General features: G+C 42.9%; 1 protein-coding gene across 10 annotated transcripts in view; it reads right to left on the bottom strand.

Moving 5' to 3' along the window:
* The window catches only part of lifra (LIF receptor subunit alpha a), a 280918-nt gene that overhangs the window by 100742 nt on the left and 162510 nt on the right, over nt 1–17666 (bottom strand). For all 10 annotated transcript variants that reach the window (XM_069883753.1, XM_069883832.1, XM_069883762.1 and 7 more), the window contains 2 exons: nt 10826–11092; nt 2370–2487 (listed from right to left, as the gene is read on the bottom strand). In XM_069883753.1, coding sequence (XP_069739854.1) covers nt 2370–2487; nt 10826–11092 — 385 coding nt within the window. The remainder of the gene's footprint in view (nt 1–2369; nt 2488–10825; nt 11093–17666) is intronic.

Raw genomic sequence — 17666 nt, 5'->3', positions numbered from 1 at the left:
ATGAAGGTAGGGCATTTGACAAGGTCCCCCATGAGAGACTCATTCAGAAAAGTCTTGAGACATGCTGCTTTGGCTGTGTGGATTAAAAATTGGCTTGTATATAGAAAGCAGAGAGTAGTACTGGATGAAATATTCTGCCTGGAGGTCAGTGACTAGTGGAGTTCCACATGGATCTGTTTTGGGACCCCTGCTCTTTGTCATTTTTATAAATGACCTAGATGAAGAAGCGGTAGGATGGGACAGTTAGTTTGCAGATGATCTAAGTTTGGAGGAGGTGGAGCTGAAGTTTGTTGAAGGTGATAAGAGGATATAGACAGAATGCAGAGTTGGGCCATAAAGTGGCAGATGGCATTCAATCTGGATAAGTGTGAAGTGATGCATTTTCTAATGTCAAAACTGAAGGCTGACTACAGGGTTAATGATCGGATACAGGGTAGCAAATTGGCGTAGTAGTTAGCACAACACCCTTACAAAGCCAGCAAGTGGGACCAGGGTTCAAATTCTGCACTGTCTGTAAGGAGTTTCTCCCCATGTCTGTGTGGGTTTCTTCTGGGTGCTACAGTTTCCTCCCACCGTTCTGGAGGTGTAGGTTAATTGGGTGCAATTGGGCAGCACAGACTCGTGGGCCAAAATGGCCTGTTATCGTGCTGTATGCACGAGGGACCTTGGGGTCAAAATCCATGCATCTCTCAAAGTTGCTGCACAGATTGATAGGATAGGCCTAAGGGATGTTGGGCTTCATTAATAGGGGGATTGATTCAAGAGTCATGTTTGCAAGTTTTTTGTTTCCGGTCATCACATTATACGAAGGATGTGGAAGCTCTGGCGAGGGTGAAGAGGAGATACTGTATACCAGGATTTTGCCCGGATTGGAAAATAAGTCTTATGAGGCATGAGTTGTGACTTATCTCTTTGAAGTGCAGAAGAATGAGAGGAGACTTAATAGAGGTTTACAAGATTCTGAGAGGTAAACCTCTATTCTGAGAGGCATTGTTTTCCCAATACAGGAACAGCAAATACCAGGGGAGATCTCTACAAAGTGAAGGGAAGAAAGTCAGTGGTAAGTAATTTTTTCACACAAAGAGTTGTGGGTGCCTGGGATCCATTGCCAGGCTGAAAATCCCCTAATGAGACTCTTAGACAGGCACATGGATGAAAAAAATAGAGGGTTATGAGGTAGAAAGGGTTTAGTACTTTTTTTGCAGAAATGAGAGAGTGCAGAGAAGGTTCACGAGAATGTTGACAGGATTTCAAGGTCTGAGTTACAGGGAAAGGTTGTGCAGGCTGGGGCTTTTTTCTCTGGAGCGTAGAAGATTGAGAGGGGACTTGATAGAGGTGTTTAAGATTTTAAAAGGGACAGACAGAGTAAATGTGGATAGGCTTTTTCAATTAAGAAAGGGGGAGATTCAAACTAGAGGACATGGTTTAAGATTGAAGGGGGAAAATTATAAGGGGAACATGAGGGGAAATTTCTTTACGCAGAGGGTGGTGGGGATGTGGAATGAGCTTCCGGCAGACGTGGTCGAGGCGGGATCATTGATTATATTTAAGGAAAGACTGGATCGTTACATGGATAGGAGGGGACTAGAGGGGTATGGACTGGGTGATGGTCAGTGAGACTAGGAGGGTGGGGTTTTGCTATGGCATGGACTAGTAGGGCCGAACTGGCCTGTTCTGTGCTGTAAATGGTTATATGGTTATATGGTTATATGGCAAAACATCGAGGGCCAAAGGGACTGCACTTTGCTGTAATGTTCCATGTTCTGTCCAGAATCTATTAAATTTGAGAAGATGATAACTGGACTCTTCACTATAACTACTTCTGAGAAGCTGATCATCAGCTCTAAACCTTGCTCCACATTAACATAGCTGATTCTTAATGTGTTTTCAACAGTCAGATTGAATCAATTAATCACATAGTTTTGCCACCACCTCTCCAGACAGGGAAAGATGAAAAACAGATTTGCTAGTATAACCTAAATTCAAACTAAAAATCAAAACTAAAATTATCATTGAAGATCAAAGATAATTAAAAATGAATAATGATCATTTTCTGATATTTCCCAAAATGCTATTTCTCAGCTCAGCAGACAAAGGTGCCTTTGCAACATTAGGCTTTATAAAACACAAGATTCCAGCTTTGTTTCCTGGTCTCTATGGGCCCAGCCAGAACATCTGACCTCAGTTACCAGGTCTTGAAAAGTATGGATTTGATGGGAAAGCAATAAACAACAAACACTGTTTACTTCATTTTAGTCTTGTTGAAAAGTCCTGTGGACTTCTCGTGTTTACGGTAAGCCAAACTATGCTGCATTTTTAAACATGTCGGTATGTCATTTTGAAAATCTGCATTAATGGAGAGAACTCACTGGAAACAGCTGATGTAGTTGGTTTCTAGATTTGTGTCTCTTCCTGTGACCCAAGAACAGTTGATTTTATCAAAATTCTGCGTTATACACTTCAAATCTCGAGGAGCATCTGGAGGATCTAAGGAAGCAAGAATATTTAAACTCCAATATTTGAACAGTTAGGACACAAAAAAAGGAAAGACAGATGATGAGAGTAAATTACAACAAAATATAAAAACATGGTAAAAGTTTTATAATTATTTAAAGGTGGCTAAATTGAATGTATTAAATCATCCCTTGGAAATGAGAAGGGATAATTAATATTGGGAGTGCAGAAATGGCCAAGGCTTTGAATGACTATGAACAGAGAACAGAACACCACAGTACAGGCCCTTCAGCCCACAATGTTGAGCTGACCAATGTACACCTACACCACAACAATCTCATCCTTCCCAACCCCATATTTATAACCTTCTATTCTTCTTACACTCATGTGCCTATCTAAGAGGCTTTTAAATATCCCTACTGTACCAGCCTCCACCCCAAGAATGCGTACCAGGCATCCATCACTCTCTACATTAAAAACTTATCAGAATCAGAATATATTGTCATGAATAAGTCACGAAATTCGGTGTTTTTCTAGAGCATCATAGTATAAGCATTCATATAAACTACCTTGCAACAATACATTTTTTTAAAGTGCATGAAAAGTAAGGCAGTGTCTTGGTTCAGTGATTATTCGGGAATCTGATGGCAATGGGGAAGAAGTTGTCCTTGTGTCACTGAGCGCTTGTCTTTAGGCTCCTGTTTCTTTTTCCCCGATGGTAGCAGAGTGAAGAGGGCATGGCCTGGGTTGTGGGGTCTTTGAGGATAGAGGCTGCTTTTTTGAGATACCACCTCTTGTAGATGTCCTCGATGGACTGAAGTCTGGAGTCCGTGATATTACAGGCTGAATTAACAACCCTCTGGAGTTTTTTCTTGTCCTGGAAGTGGGCACCTCCATAAAAGGTAGTGATACAACCAGCTAGAATAATTTCCACGGTACATCTGTAGAAGTGTACAAGAGTCTTCACTGACATACCAAATCTCATCAAACACTTCAAAAAGTATAGCCGCTGGTGAGCCTTCTTCATGATTACATCGATATGGAGGCTCCAGGTCAGATCCTCAGAAATGCTGACACCCAGAAATTTGAAGTTCTTGACCTTCTCTGCTACTAAGCCCTTGAGGATTGTGTCGTGTTCCCTTGACTTCCTCCTGAAGTCCACAATCATCTCCTTAGTTTTGCTAATGTTGGGCACAAGATTGTTGGCGTGACACCATTCAATGAGTTCACAAGATCACAAGACAAAGGAACAGAAGCAGGCCACTCGGCCCATTGAGTCTGTTCCATAAATATACACTAAACTATTCTACACTAGTTCCAATTTCTAGCTTTTCCCCTTATCCCTTGATGCCGTCACTAATGAGATACTTGTCTATTTCTGGTTTAAATACTTCCAGTGATCGGGCTTCCACTACTGTATGCAGCAGATCCACGACCCTCTGGCTAAAGAAGTTCTTCCTAATCTCTGTTTTATATGGATAACCTCTAATTTTCAGACTATAACCCCTTGTCCTCAATTCACCCACCAAGGGAAATATCTTACCTGCATCCACCCTATCTACACATTTCAAAATACAAAATGCCTCTATGAGATCTCACTCCCGTATGTTTCCTCATTGCTGTTTGCAATTCTATCGACAACAGTGGTGTCATTGGAAAATTTGTAAATAGCATTGGAATTCTGCCTGGTCACACAGTATAATGAGTAGAGCATTGGGCCAAACATACATCCTTGAGGTGTGCCCATGCTAATAATCAGTGAGGAGGAGACGTTGTTTCCAATTTGTATTTACTATGGTCTTCCAATGAGTAATGATTCTCAACCTTCCCTTCCCACTCACATACCATCTTAAGCAATCCATTACCAATCACAAGGTGGAGGCATTAGGTATAAATGAGGAGGTAGTGAAATGGATTCAGCAGTGGTTGGATGGGAGGTGTCAGAGAGTAGTGGTAGAAAATTGTTTGTCCAATTGAAGGCCAGTGACTAGTGGAGTTCCTCAGGGATCGGTCCTGGGTACACTATTGTTTGTTATATATATTAACGATCTGGAAGTAGGGGTGGAGAATTGGATAAGCAAGTTTGCGGATGATACAAAGATTAGTGGTGTTGTGGACAGTGAGGAAGATTACCGTAGATTAAAAGGTGATTTAGGAAGGCTGGAGGTGTGGGCTGAGAAATGGCTGATGGAATTTAATACAGATAAGTGTGATGTGTTACATTTTGGAAAGGCAAATCTAAATAGGTCATATGGATTAAATGGTAGGCTATTGAGATGTGCAGAGCAACTAAGCGTTTTAGGAGTTGTGGTAAATAGTACCCTCAAGGCTGATACTCAGGTAGATGGTGTGGTGAAGAAGGCATTTGGAATGTTGGCCTTCATAAATCGGAGTATTGAATTCAAGAGTAGGGAGGTTATGATGAAATTGTACAAGGCATTGGTGAGGCCAAATTTGGAGTACTGTGTACAGTTTTGGTCACCAAATTATAGGAAAGATATAAACAAAATAGAGAGAGTGCAGAGAAGGTTCACAAGAATGTTGACAGGATTTCAAGGTTTGAGTTACAGGGAAAGGTTGTGCAGACTAGGGCTTTTTTCTCTGGAGCATAGAAGATTGAGGGGGGACTTGATAGAGGTGTTTAAGATTTTAAAAAGGGACAGAGTAAATGTGGATAGGCTTTTTCAATTAAGAGTGGGGGAGATTCAAACTAGAGGGCATGGTTTAAGATTGAAGGGGGAAAATTATAAGGGGAACATGAGGGGAAATTTCTTTACGCAGAGGGTGGTAGGGATGTGAAATAAGCTTCCGACAGACGTGGTCGAGGCGGGATCATTGGTTACATTTAAGGGAAGTCTGGATAGTTACACGGATAGGAGAGGACTGGAGTGGTATGGACCAGGTGCTGGTCAGTGGGACTAGGAGGGTGGGGATTTGTTACGGCATGGACTAGTAAGGCTGAACTGGCCTGTTCTGTGCTGTAAGTGGTTATATGGTTACTTATGGCATAGGGGTTGCTTAAGGTGGAATGTGAATTTGGGGGGCAGTTTGAAAACCACTGCGCTACGCCAACTGTGTCACCCCACCTTATTGAATATGTTCCAGTCCATCGATTCAAAGAAGTCCTTCCGCCGCTTCTCTGCCTCCCTCGACCATATTTTTGCCACCTTCACTATTAGTGCTGTGGTCCTCAGTCTCTGCTTGTACGCTGGGAGTAGAAGTACAGCCAGGTGATCAGACTTGCCGAAGTGCGGTCGTTTTATGGCTCAGGAGACATTCTTCAATGTGGTGTAGCAGTGGTCCAGTGTGTTGGCTCCCCTGGTCTCGCATGTGACCTGTTGGTGGTAGTTTCTCAGAGACTTCTTCAGGTTTGCCTGATTGAAGTCCCCTACGATGATTGGGAAGGCATCAGAATGCACTGTAGCATAGCTGTTAATCACAGTTCAGTTCCTCCAGAGTCAGGCTGACGTTACCCAGGGGCAGAATGTACACTGGAACCAGGATGATGGCAGTGAACTCGCTTGATAGGTAGAATGGGCAGCACTTGATCGCTAGATCTTCCAGGTCAAGGGAGTAGGACTGGGACGTAACCGTCACATTTGTGCACCACAATGAATTGATGATGACACAAATGCTACCTCCCCTGGTTTTTCCTGATGCCAGTTTCCAGTCACCGTGGTGGAGAGGGTAGCCCACAGGCTGTAGCATCATATCCAGAATTCTGGAATGTCCACTTTTAACCATGCTTCTGTAAAGCACATCACACAGCACTCCCTGATGTCTCTCTGATGTTGAAATCTGGCTTGGAGTTCATAAAGTTTGTTCTCCAAGGATAGTACATTGGCCAGGAGAACTGTAGAGAACAGAAGCCTTAGGGCACAACGTCTCAGTTTTACCTGTAGCCACCCTCTGCATTCTCGTGGTCGGGTCATGTTTACATGCCTGTAGCCACCCTCTGCGTTCTCTTGGTCGGGTCTTCTTTACATGCCTGTGGGCCAATTGCTGGTAAATTCCATGGTGTTTAAATGTACTGAGCATCTGCTATCTGTGACTCCCGTGAAGTTTAAATGGCCCGATCGTTGGCTGTTTAAAATTCCCGCAGTGTTGAACTTGCCTGAGCACTGGCTGTTTCAAGGTCCGGCAATCCGATGGAGACTGCCGATTCTTCCAATTCCGAGGTCTGCCAATTATCCAACGCATCTTTTAAATCTCATCCCCACCACCTCACATGTCCTCTTATACTCCAACTGTCTATCCTATCAATGCCTTTCAGAAATATACAAAATTACATCAGGTTCCCCCTCAGTTTCTGATGCTCCAGAGAAAAAAAACCTAAATTTGTCCAAATATCTCATGGATTTCATGCATTTCGGCACTTCATAATTGTATACCTCAGTGCCATTGGGCAGTAGTCAGCGTATACCTCAGTGCCATTGGGCAGTAGTCAGCTGTATACCTCAGTGCCATTGGGCAGTAGTCAGCTGTATACCTCAGTGCCATTGGGCAGTAGTCAGCGTATACCTCAGTGCCATTGGGCAGTAGTCAGCTGTATACCTCAGTGCCATTGGGCAGTAGTCAGCGTATACCTCAGTGCCATTGGGCAGTAGTCAGCTGTATACCTCAGTGCCATTGGGCAGTCGTCAGCGTATACCTCAGTGCCATTGGGCAGTCGTCAGCATATACCTCAGTGCCATTGGGCAGTAGTCAGCTGTATACCTCAGTGCCATTGGGCAGTAGTCAGCGTATACCTCAGTGCCATTGGGCAGTAGTCAGCGTATACCTCAGTGTCATTGGGCAGTCGTCAGCGTATACCTCAGTGCCATTGGGCAGTAGTCATTTAGTCTGATTACTATCACGCACTAACCCATGGAAGGTAGCAATCTGATAACAATTCTAGAGGTCATTTTCACGTCCAGCTCCCCAAATCCACACCATTGGTTACTACATGGATCCAGACATCTGGCTGCTCACTTTCCTACTTGAGAATGACGTGGAATCAATCCAAGTCATCCATGACCCTGGCTTCTGGGAGGCAACATTACATTTGCGAGTCTCTATTTCATCCACAGACCTTTTATCTATTCCCATAACCACTGAATCCTCCATCACTACAGCTCGTCTCATCTCCCCCTACCCTTCTGAGCTAAAGGGACAGACTCCATGTCAGAGACCTGGTAGGTCATCCCCCTTCAACAGTATCCCAGCTTGATGGCCTATTGGACTGATTGCCTATCACCTAACTCTCTTCAAACCTAGATCCTGTTATCTTAAATAACCTTTGTAACTCTCCTCTACACCACCAATTTTAGTGTTAGAAAACATAAGAGCAGAAATAAGTCTCACCAAATCTGCCCTGCCATTCAATCATTAGCTAATCCATTTTCCTTCTCAGCCCCATTGCCCACTTTTCTCCCCGTAACCTTTGATGCCCTGGCTAATTAAGAACCTATCAATCTCTGCCTTAAAATACACCCAATGAACTAACCTGCACAACTGCCAATGGCAACAAATTCAACGGACTTACCACCATCTGGCGAAAGAAATCCCTCCACATTTCTTTACTAAGTGGCCATCCTTCAACCCTGAAGTTGAATATAGAAAAATGAGGGGAGATTTGATAGAGGTATTTAAAATGATGAGGGGGTAGACAGAGTAAATGTAGGTCGGCTTTTTCCACTTAGAGTCGGTGAGATACAAATCAGAGGACATGGGTTAAGGGTGAAAGGGGAGAAGTTTAGGGGAAACATGAGGGGGAACTTCTTCACACAGAGTTGTGGGAGTGTGGAACAAGATTCCAGCGGAAGCGGTAAATGCAGGCTCAATTTTGACATTTAAGAAGAATTTGGACATGTAAATGGATGAGAGAGATATGAACAGCTATGGGGTGGGTGCAGGTCAGTGGGACTAGGGGAAAAAAATAGTTTGGCACAGACTAGAGAGGCTGAGGTGACCTGTTTCTGTGCTGTAATTTTTCTATGGTTCTTGTCCTACTCTCCCAGCATGGGAAACAACCTTTTAACATCTACTTTGTCCACACTTTTTCCTAAATTCCAATGAGTACAGGCCAAGAGCTGCCAAATACTCCTCGTGATAAACCTTTCATTCCCAAAATCATCCTTGTGAATTTCCTCTGGACTCTCTCCAATATCAGCACATCCTTTCTTAAATGAGGAGCCCAAAACTGCTCACAATATTCCAAGTCCTAACAATGCCACTGACCTGTGCAAGATAACATATAACATAACATAACAATTACAGCACGGAAACAGGCCATTAGGCCCTTCTAGTCCGCACCGAACCAAACACCCCTTTCTAGTCCCACCTCCCTGCACAATGCCCATAACCCTCCATCTTCTTCTCATCCATATACCTGTCCAACCTTTTCTTAAATAATACAATTGACTCCGCCGCCACTATTTCTCCCGGAAGATCATTCCACACAGCTACCACTCTCTGAGTAAAGAAGTTCCCCCTCATGTTACCTCTAAACCTCTGCCCCTTAATTCTTAACTCATGTCCTCTTGTTTTAATCTTTCCTCCTCTTAACGGAAATAGTCTATCCACATCCATTCTGTCTATCCCTTTCATAATCTTAAATACTTCTATCAAATCCCCTCTCAACCTTCTACGCTCCAAAGAATAAAGACCCAATCTGCCCAATCTCTCCCCATACTCCAGATGCTTAAACCCAGGCAACATTCTGGTAAACCTTCTCTGCACTCTCTCCACTCTGTTTATATCCTTCCTATAATTAGGCGACCAGAACTGCACACAGAACTCCAAATTAGGCCGCACCAACGTCTTATACAATCTCAACATCACCTCCCAACTCCTATATTCCATGCAATGATTGATAAAGGCCAGCATACTAAAAGCCTTCTTCACCACCCTATTCACGTGAGCTTCTACCTTCAGGGAACGATGTACCGTTACTCCTAAATCTTTCTGCTCTTCTGTATTCCTCAATGCTCTCCCATTTACCACGTATGTCCTATTCTGATTCTTCTTACCAAAATGAAGCACCTCACACTTATCAGCATTAAATTACATCTGCCATTTTTCATCCCACTTTTCTAAGCAGCCCAAATCCCTCTGCAATCCTTGAAAACCTTCTTCATTATCCACTATTCCAACTATCTTAGTATCGTCTGCATATTTACTAATCCAATTCACCACCCCATCATCTAGATCATTAATGTATATAACGAACAACAATGGGCCCAATACAGATCCTTGAGGCACACCACTGGTCACCGGCCTCCAACCTGACAGACAATTATCCACTACCACTCTCTGGCCTCTCCCTTTCAGCCAATGTTCAATCCATTTGACTATCTTAAAATTTATACCTAAAGAGTGCACCTTCCTAACTAACCTTCCATGTGGTACCTTATCGAAGGCCTTACTGAAATCCATATAGACAACATCCACTGCGCTACCCTCATCCACATTCCTAGTCACCTCTTCAAAAAATTCAATCAGATTGGTCAAACATGACCTTCCTCCCACAAATCCATGTTGAGTGCTCCTGATCAGACCCTGTCTATCCAGATGTTTATAAGTACTATCTCTAAGAATTTTCTCCATTAATTTACCTACCACAGACGTCAAACTTACAGGCCGATAGTTACCAGGCTTCCTCCTTGAACCCTTTTTAAATAACGGAACCACATGCGCAATGCGCCAATCCTCCGGCACTATCCCCACATCTAATGACATTTGGAAAATTACCGCCAGAGCCTCTGCTATTTCCTCCTTCACTTCTCTCAATGTCCTGGGGAAGATCCCGTCTGGTCCCGGAGACTTATCCACCTTTATATTAAATTAATGAACTTTATTGGTTTATCGTTATGTGCACAAAAATAACCTTTATTTTAAATACTATCCTATCCAAGCAAGTCAATCCATACAGGATAGTGGATTCTAGAATAATGATACTAAAGCAATTACAATAGGACAAAGAGGGCAAGATATACTGTTAAGACAAAGTGCAGGGCATGAAGAAAAGTGCAGTTAAGTCATAGGTTTCAAGTGAGAGAAAGACATTTTAGGGAGGAGCTGAGGGAAAAGACTCTACTTTTTACACCGAGAGCAGTTGATATCTGGAACTAAAGGAACTAAATACATTTAAATAGGCAATGAAGAGACCTAATGCAGATGGCATCAATGGGTAAAAAAAAAGATCAATATGGACATGGAGGGTCAAAAGGTTCTGGACACTGGACAATTCTATGACTCTACCATTTAGTTTTAGGAATGTTTCCTGAATTCTACACATTTGATTTATGGATGACTTCCTTGCCTGCTAACTTGATATTTGAATGGCTCTTGGGAGTAGCATTATATCAACATCTTTCCATTGTGTACTCACATCCAGTTTGAATTACAGTTGTGTACGACTCCTCTTCAGACATGCATGTCAGATTTTCTCCTTCCCTGCCAGTTAGGCGCAGATTACTCAGCATCACCATGCTTGCACTGGAGTTGATCTGAATAAATTGACTCCTGGGCAGTGCGCTGCCACCATATATCCAGAGCACATTCTCAGCAGCTCCTTTTTTGCAAAAGGAGCAGGTTATATTGTGGCTCGAGTTGACATTAACAACCAATGTGTTGATAGAAATGGAACCACAGGAATCTAGACCAATAGAAAAAAAACTTAATTTTCTCATAACATAGTTCAAATTCATTGTCATTTGACTGTACATATTCAACACACACACACACATACACTCATGTAAATGTAAAAATTTCTCCTTTACTATATGTATTGTAAAGATGAAATTTTTATGTTTTGAGGATTGTCCTATACAACAGCATATACAGTATACAACTCGATGAAACAGCATTATCTCCGGACCATAGGGCACACATACATACACACAAACAATATATCTATATAGCAATCCTAAATAAATATATATAAACATCCGGTACCGTACGGATGGCAGTCTCTTCAATCTGAGGCACCTGCAAGCTCACACCAAGACACAAGAGCAACTTGTCCATGAACTACTCTTTGCAGACGATGCCGCTTTAGGTGCCCATTCAGAGCCAGCTCTCCAGCGCATGATGTCCTGTTTTGCAGAAACTGCCAAAATGTTTGGCCTGGAAGTTAGCCTGAAGAAAACTGAGGTCCTCCAACAGCCAGCTCCCCACCATGACCACCAGCCCCCCCACATCTCCATCGGGCACACAGAACTCAAAACGGTCAACCAGTTTACCTACCTCAGCTGCACCACTTCATCTGATGCAAGGATCGACAAAGAGATAGACAACAGACTCGCCAAGGCAAATAGTGCCTTTGGAAGACTACACAAAAGAGTCTGGAAAAACAACCACCTGAAGAAACACACAAAGATCAGCGTGTACAGAGCCGTTGTCATACCCACGTTCCTGTTCGGCTCCGAATCATGGGTCCTCTACCGGCATCACCTACGGCTCCTAGAACGCTTCCATCAGCGCTGTCTCCGCTCCATCCTCAACATTCATTGGAATGACTTCATCACCAACGTCAAAGTACTCGAGCTGGCAGAGTCCGCAAGCATCGAATCCATGCTGCTGAAGACCCAACTGCGCTGGGTGGGTCACGTCTCCAGAATGGAGGACCATCGCCTTCCCAAGATCATGTTCTATGGCAAGCTCTCCACTGGCCACCGAGACAGAGGTGCACCAAAGAAGAGGTACAAGGACTGCCTAAAGAAATCTCTTGGTGCCTGCCCCATTGACCATCGCCAGTGGGCTGTTATCGCCTCCAACAGTGCATCTTGGCGCCTCACAGTTCGGCGGGCAGCAACCTCCTTTGAAGAAGACTGCAGAGCCCACCTCACTGACAAAAGACAAAGGAGGAAAAACCCAACACCCAACCCCAACCCACCAATTTTCCCTTGCAACCGCTGCAACCGTGCCTGCCTGTCCCGCATCGGACTTGTCAGTCACCAATGAGCCTGCAGCTGACGTGGACATACCCCTCCATAAATCTTCGTCCGCGAAGCCAAGCCAAAGAAAAGAAAAAGAAAAAGATATATAAAAATAACTTATGGGTTTCTAGGATTGTTCAACAGTCTCAACACCTGTGGGAAAAAGCTGTTCCCCAGTCCTGGTTTTTATGCTCTTGTACCTCTTCCTTGAAGGCGATGTCACAAAGATACTGCAGGTTAGATGGTGAGGGTCCTCAATGATTCTCTGAGCCCTATTAAATCACCATTCCATGTAGATATCGTTGATAGAGGGAAGGAAGACCCCAGTGATCTCAGCCGTTTAAATCATCCTCAGTACTGACACTTTGTAGCTACCATACTACACTACAGTGCAGCCAGCCAGTGCATGCTCTATGGTGCTCCTGTAGAACGTTGTCGGGATGGTCGCCAGTCTCCTTGCCCTCTCCCTCCTGAGGAAGTATACGTGCTGCTGCACCTTTCCGACTAATGAGGTGCTGTGGGTCCAGAATAGGTCGTCCTCACCCTCTCTTTGGCAGAGCCATTGATATGTAGTGGGGAGTGGTCCTTCATCCTCTTGAAGTCCACAATCATCTCCTTTGTCTTATTCACATTGAGTCTCGGGTTGTTGCTCTTGCATTAATGTACAAGCCTTTGCTTCTCTTTCTCATTGTTAGGGGCACCGGGCAATCCTCGTAGAGATCCTGCCTTATTGCAGACAAAAGTTAAAATATATCACGTATATTACATTTTAATGTATTATTATGTGACAATAAAATACATCTTCAACTCTCTGTCAGCAGACTCACGTTGTGGCTCATAAGGCTGACAACGTTGTGTCATCCACAAACTTGATGATCCTGTTGGAGCTGAACCTGGCAGCACAGTCGCGAGTCAGGAGCATGAACAGTAGCCGGCTGAGCACGCAGCCCTGAGGTGCACCAGTGCTCAGTGTCATGAGGCTTGAAGCTTTGCTACCAACAAGGACAGACTGATCTTTCAATCAAGAAGTCCAGGTTCCAGTTGCAGAGAGGGGTACTGAGTCCCAGCGAGGACACTTTATCGACTAGGTATTAGACCATCGAGTCAATGCCAACACTCAAAAGCAATTCCATCAATCTAATTTTTCCACTTATTTCCCTGTAATTTATTCCCTCTTGTGTCCATTTTTCACTTCTGTGGTGTTACACCACCAGCCTACTGCAGGGTCGACCTCTGTATCTGCAGAAGAACAGGGGAGGACAGGGCAACACCGGGCCGGCTGTCAATCAGTCGACCTGAATGAACAAGCAACACCCGGTTGGCTGTCAATCACCTTCCGGGATATAAGCTGAGTCCGGCCTTTTTGGAGTCAGTCTCAGAGTTTGCATCAGTATTCTCACACCAAGTTCATTCAAGGCTTAAGTTCAATAAAGCCTGTAAAACAGACTTTATGTTTAGTGTGTTTGCTTCTGTTTGAAAGCGCACCACAACTTTGATAATGGCTTGCTACATTGGGGGTCATTTTCAGTAGCCAGTGCCTCAGAGTTTACTTGGAAGGAAAGTTTGGGTCCTTGAGGGGGACCCAAAAAAAAAGTTTGTGGGGGAAAAATAGAGATAAAAGGACAGTTGCGTCTTCTGTAACTGCATGAGAAAGTGCTGTAAAAGGGGCAGAATTAGTGGGATGAAAGACCGGATCAGGGAGTCTCGAATTATACATCAGGTAAGTTACTTTTCAATCTGTATTAACACTGTCTAATCTACTGAGCATGCCCAACAATCACTTGGCAATGTTTTATGTTCTTTTGTTTGTATTGTCACCATCCAGCCCTCATTTCACAGCTATTGTTCATTTTTTATAACTGCCCCTGTTACAGAGTTCTGTGTTGTGGGTTTTATGTTAAAAAGTGACAGTTTGCCTTTGAGAACCAAGGTGAAGGTGGATTGCAGAGAGTGGGAGACAGACTGGGCATGTGCAGATGATCTAAAAATTAATGGACTTGGACGACAAACCACCACTAGGGGTGCTGTGGAATGGAAGAAGGCCCAGAGCATGAGCCATTGTCTGGAAGACAGTTTAGAATGTTGGGCATTTTAAAAGGGATGAACATTCCAAAGGCAGCCAGAAGGATCTGGACCAAGCCTTTGTTCCTCTCTCTGCAAGCAACACAAGAAGACTTTTCTCTCTCTCGCAAAGATCTTTTGGCTTCAATTTACCAAACAATCTGAATTTTGTTTATGATCTTTGCTTCCGTTGAGATCGAAGTTTTGTGAGTCTTGTGTGTTTTGAGTCTAAGATTTTCTGTGGGCTGGTTGGAAATATAACTTAGACTTTAATTACATATGTTACATTTAGGCTGGGGAATTTATTAGTTTTACACTGTTATAGAGATTTGCATAGTAACCAGTGGGCATTGTTATAAAAAGGGGGATTTTGAATTAAAGTTTGAAAGTGAATTTTTGTTAATAAAGTAATTATTCATCTTTATCCCTGTGCAATTTCCCTTCTTTGTGGTTGCTGGTTTGATCTTGTAACATAATTTGGGGACACTGTCCGGGATCAAACCAATTTGGGAGCTTTAGGGGCGATTGACTTGTGCTTAGTTATCAGTGGTTTGAGTTTGACTCAACCTCCAGCTTGAAATTAAAAATAAACAGTGAGTGCAGAAAACCCAGCAACTGTGAATATTGACCAGTTCATTGCGAACCCTTCAGTGGTTAATTTAAAAATGGCTAAAAAGTCAGAACTGATGGTTATAGTTGGCAAGTTAAAACTTCTTACAGTAAAAACTAGGATGAAAAAGAAGGAAATTGCTGGAAAGATTGTTAAGCACCATGTAGGAAAGGAGGTATTTGAAGAAGGAGCATTAAAACATTTTCCAAAGGAGAAAACTTCAGAGGAAGAAAAGTTGGCTTTGAGAAAACTAGAGTTAGAGGAAAAAAGAGAGACAGAAAGGAAAGTCGAACGGGAAGCAGTGAGGCAGGCAGAAATGGAGGAGAGAGAGAAAGAACAGAAGCATGAGCTAGAACTAGCTAAATTAAAGCTGACCCTAACGCAAAGAGAGGGAAAAGCCCAAAACCCACGAGCTGGTCAGGATGAGAAGTTTCTGGTCAGTAGAGAAGTGAGGTTAGTTCCTCCATTTGAATAAGCTGTAATAGACTAGTATTTTCAGCATTTTGAGAAAGTAGCTCTAAATTTAAAATGGCCACCAGACCAGTGGTCACTCGTGCTACAAAATGTTCTTAAAGGGAAAGCCCAACAGGTGTATTCATGTCTCACTGTACAACAAGCAGCTGATTGTGAATTTGTAAGGCAGGCTATACTCCGATCTTATGAACTCGTCCCAGAGGCTTATAGACAAAAGTTCAGGAGTTTAAAAAAAGCAGCAATCCAATCTTACCTGGATTTTGCTTAAGAAGGTTGTGTGTTTCGATCGGTGGTGTGCCGCAATGAAAGTAGAACTGATTTATTGAGGGAAATCATTCTGATTGAAGAGATTAAAAATTGTGTTCCTGACGATATTCAGATGTACTTGGCAGAAAAATATATAAAAACTTGGCAAGAATTGGCTAAATTCGCAGAGAAATATGCTTTAACCCACAAGCCCAAGTGGACACCAGGGAAAACCTTTCAAAGGAATACTGCTGATAATCCAAGTAGAGTAGAAAGAAAAGCTAGAAGTGAGTTTAAAGGAAGAGAGGAAGAGAAATGGGTGAAGGAAAAAATTTCGAGTGTTATTTGCCACTATTGTCCTGTACTGAAAAGGACGAAAGAGAAAAGGGTGGGACCAACTGCCTGTGTTCAGAGTGAGAAAGTTAGAGATATTTTTAAACGATTCATGATTGAAGGTTTCATTTCGGTTAAAGAAGGATCCAATCAAGTGCCAATTAAAATCCTGCTGGAAACTGGAGCAGCCCAATCGCTTGTATTAAGCAACCTTTTGAATTATGGTGAGGAGACCGATACTGGAGATGTGAATTTAATTAAAGGCATTGATGGTGAAGCAGAGTCTATACCTTTGCATAGAATAGTAATGAAATCACACTTAGTTAATGGCCCGGTTATGATAGGGATAAGATCAAGTCTGCCAGTGGATGGAGTTTCTCTTTTGTTAGGGAATGATTTAGCAGAGGGTATAGTCATACCTGCGGTGAAACTCACAAGTAAGCCATTGGTTTATGAGTCTGAAAAGGATTTAGAAATCTACCCTGCGTGTGCCATTACCAACGCCATGTCTAGAAAAAAGGTAGAGGTAGAGAAAGTCTGTGATGAGAAAGTAAGGCGGAGGCAAACATTGAGGACAAACCTAAGGATCCAGCTTTGCTGTTGTCAAGAGAAGAATTAATAGCTAGACAAAAGCATGATCCTGATCTTGCTGGAATAAGAGGTAAGATTCTGTCTAACCAGGAAATTGAAACTGGGCCAGTAGGTTACTTTGTTCAAGATGAAATATTGATGAGAAGTGATACCTGCCAGTGAAAACTGGGCGGTAATAAGGCAAGTTATAATTCCCAAAACTTACAGGAATGAAATATTGAAGTTGGCTCATAGTACACCTTTCGGAGGTCATCCTGGAGTGAAGAAGACAGTAGAAAAGATAAGGAAACAGTTTTATTGGCTGAAATTAAGAAAGGATGTTGTGAACCTTTGTAGAACCTGTTACACTTGTCAACTGGTGGACAAGCCTAATCAAGGACCACCAGTGGCACCTTTACAACCCATCCCTGCTTTCGGGGAGCGCTTCTCAAAAGTGATAGTGGATTGTGTTGGCCCATTGCCAAAAACCAAAGCAGGAAATGAATATTTGTTAACACTCATGTGCATACCTTCAAGGATTCCAGAGGCTATTCCCCTGAGAAACATTAAAGCAAAGACAATCGTGAAGGCTATGCTAAAATTGTCCACACTGTTTGGCCCACCAAGGAAAATTCAATCGGACCAAGGGAGTAATTTTATGTCTGGAATATTTCAACAGGTGGAATTGGGAGGCCATCAAATTCTGTCATCTACCTCTCATCCTGAAAGTCAAGGGTCCTTGGAAAGGTTCCATTTAACTGTGAAAAATATGATGAGGGCTTATTGCGTGGAAAATAAAAAGGATTGGGATGAAGGAATCCATTTGCTATTGTTTGCTGTTAGAAAGGCAACTCAGGAGTCTCTTGGCTTTAGTCCATTTGAGTTGGTGTTTGGTCATGAAGTCAGGGGTCCATTACTATTGTTGAAGGAACAGTGGATACATAATGATATGCAATCAAATCTGTTGGATTATGTTTTCAAATTTAAAAACAGATTGC

Source organism: Narcine bancroftii, chromosome 1 (genome assembly GCF_036971445.1).
Source record: "Narcine bancroftii isolate sNarBan1 chromosome 1, sNarBan1.hap1, whole genome shotgun sequence".
NCBI lineage: Eukaryota > Metazoa > Chordata > Chondrichthyes > Torpediniformes > Narcinidae > Narcine > Narcine bancroftii.
Note: the sequence above shows the minus strand (reverse complement) of the source record. Positions and strands in the feature narration are given on the sequence as shown.